At 51.9% G+C, this 1,029-nt stretch overlaps 1 protein-coding gene across 1 annotated transcript; it reads left to right on the top strand.

Moving 5' to 3' along the window:
• Nucleotides 1-331: 331 nt before the first annotated feature.
• Pmar_PMAR018723 (hypothetical protein) lies at nucleotides 332-1,027 on the top strand (the record flags this gene model as incomplete). The annotated part of the gene is made up of 1 exon (XM_002765082.1): nucleotides 332-1,027. The coding sequence occupies one exon, from the start codon at nucleotides 332-334 to the stop codon at nucleotides 1,025-1,027; it is 696 nt and encodes a 231-aa protein (XP_002765128.1).
• Nucleotides 1,028-1,029: the final 2 nt, after the last annotated feature.

Raw genomic sequence — 1,029 nt, 5'->3', positions numbered from 1 at the left:
ACGCCTGGTGAATCGTGGCAACCTTGCCCAGTTGGTGGAACCACCGTAACTCAACGCCATGGTCCGTGTGGAGTGTTTATCAGTGGAACCGGGAATTGAAGAGCTGCATAGAAGTCGTCATTGTTCAGGGCCCATCGATTGATACAACGGTAAGGTGGTTCATTGCAGTGTCCTAGGGCGCGAAGGAAGACCTGAGACGCGATGACTCTTAGGGACGAGACGTGAAGCTCAACCGACTCACCTTCGCTGCAGTCCCCTAAAATCCTAAGTTCTTTCCATGGAGACTGTGACGATAAGTGTTTTTTAGTTTCTTGTTTCTCTATTCGACGCGATGAAGCTCCTCTCCTTTGTTCCGCTCATAGCCGCATCGACCTCCACAAACGTTTATGACAGCAAGACTATCGTATCAGTCACCTCCGCCGATGCTTTCGTCGACGTTCGGGATGTCCCAAAGCGTCTCGAAGATGCCAAGGTCGCGCTCAAGCCTGAAATGGCCGCCTTCCTGAAGACGGCAACTATCAAGACTTTGAAGTCCTCGGGCTTGCAGGTGGTTGCTACTTCCGAGGACACAGTGAGCTCCGACGATCTTTGTGCCTACTTGAAGGAGGCGGCCTCCAAACTCTCCGGTCTGGACTGTGAATGCTCTCCTAATTTCGCCACCAAGGAAGAGAACACCAGTAACGATCTCGGCGTGAATGACCCCAATGCTTCCAGGCAAAAGGCATTCAAGCGGATGAACATGGAAGAAGTGTGGAGATTATCTGCGCCCCATGTGAGGCAGACCGTCAACGTAGCCGTTATGGACACCGGCCTCAACTTCAGGGATCCTGAGATCGCTCCTTATCGCGGCGTCTTCCGTAAGAAGAGTGGTGGATTCATCGATGGTGGCTGGAACTTCGTGGACGACTCCTCAAACATAACATCGGCTAATCAGCATGGTCAGGCGTGTGCCAGAATTATCGCGGCAAGGAAGAACAATGACAAGGATATGGCCGGATGGCATCCAACGTACGTTTGGTGTCTTTAAAA

This window comes from Perkinsus marinus, assembly GCF_000006405.1.
Source record: "Perkinsus marinus ATCC 50983 genomic scaffold scf_1104296975808, whole genome shotgun sequence".
NCBI classification, from domain to species: Eukaryota; Perkinsozoa; order Perkinsida; family Perkinsidae; genus Perkinsus; species Perkinsus marinus.
The sequence above is the reverse complement of the archived record's forward strand: the minus strand, read 5'-3'. Positions and strand labels throughout refer to the sequence as shown.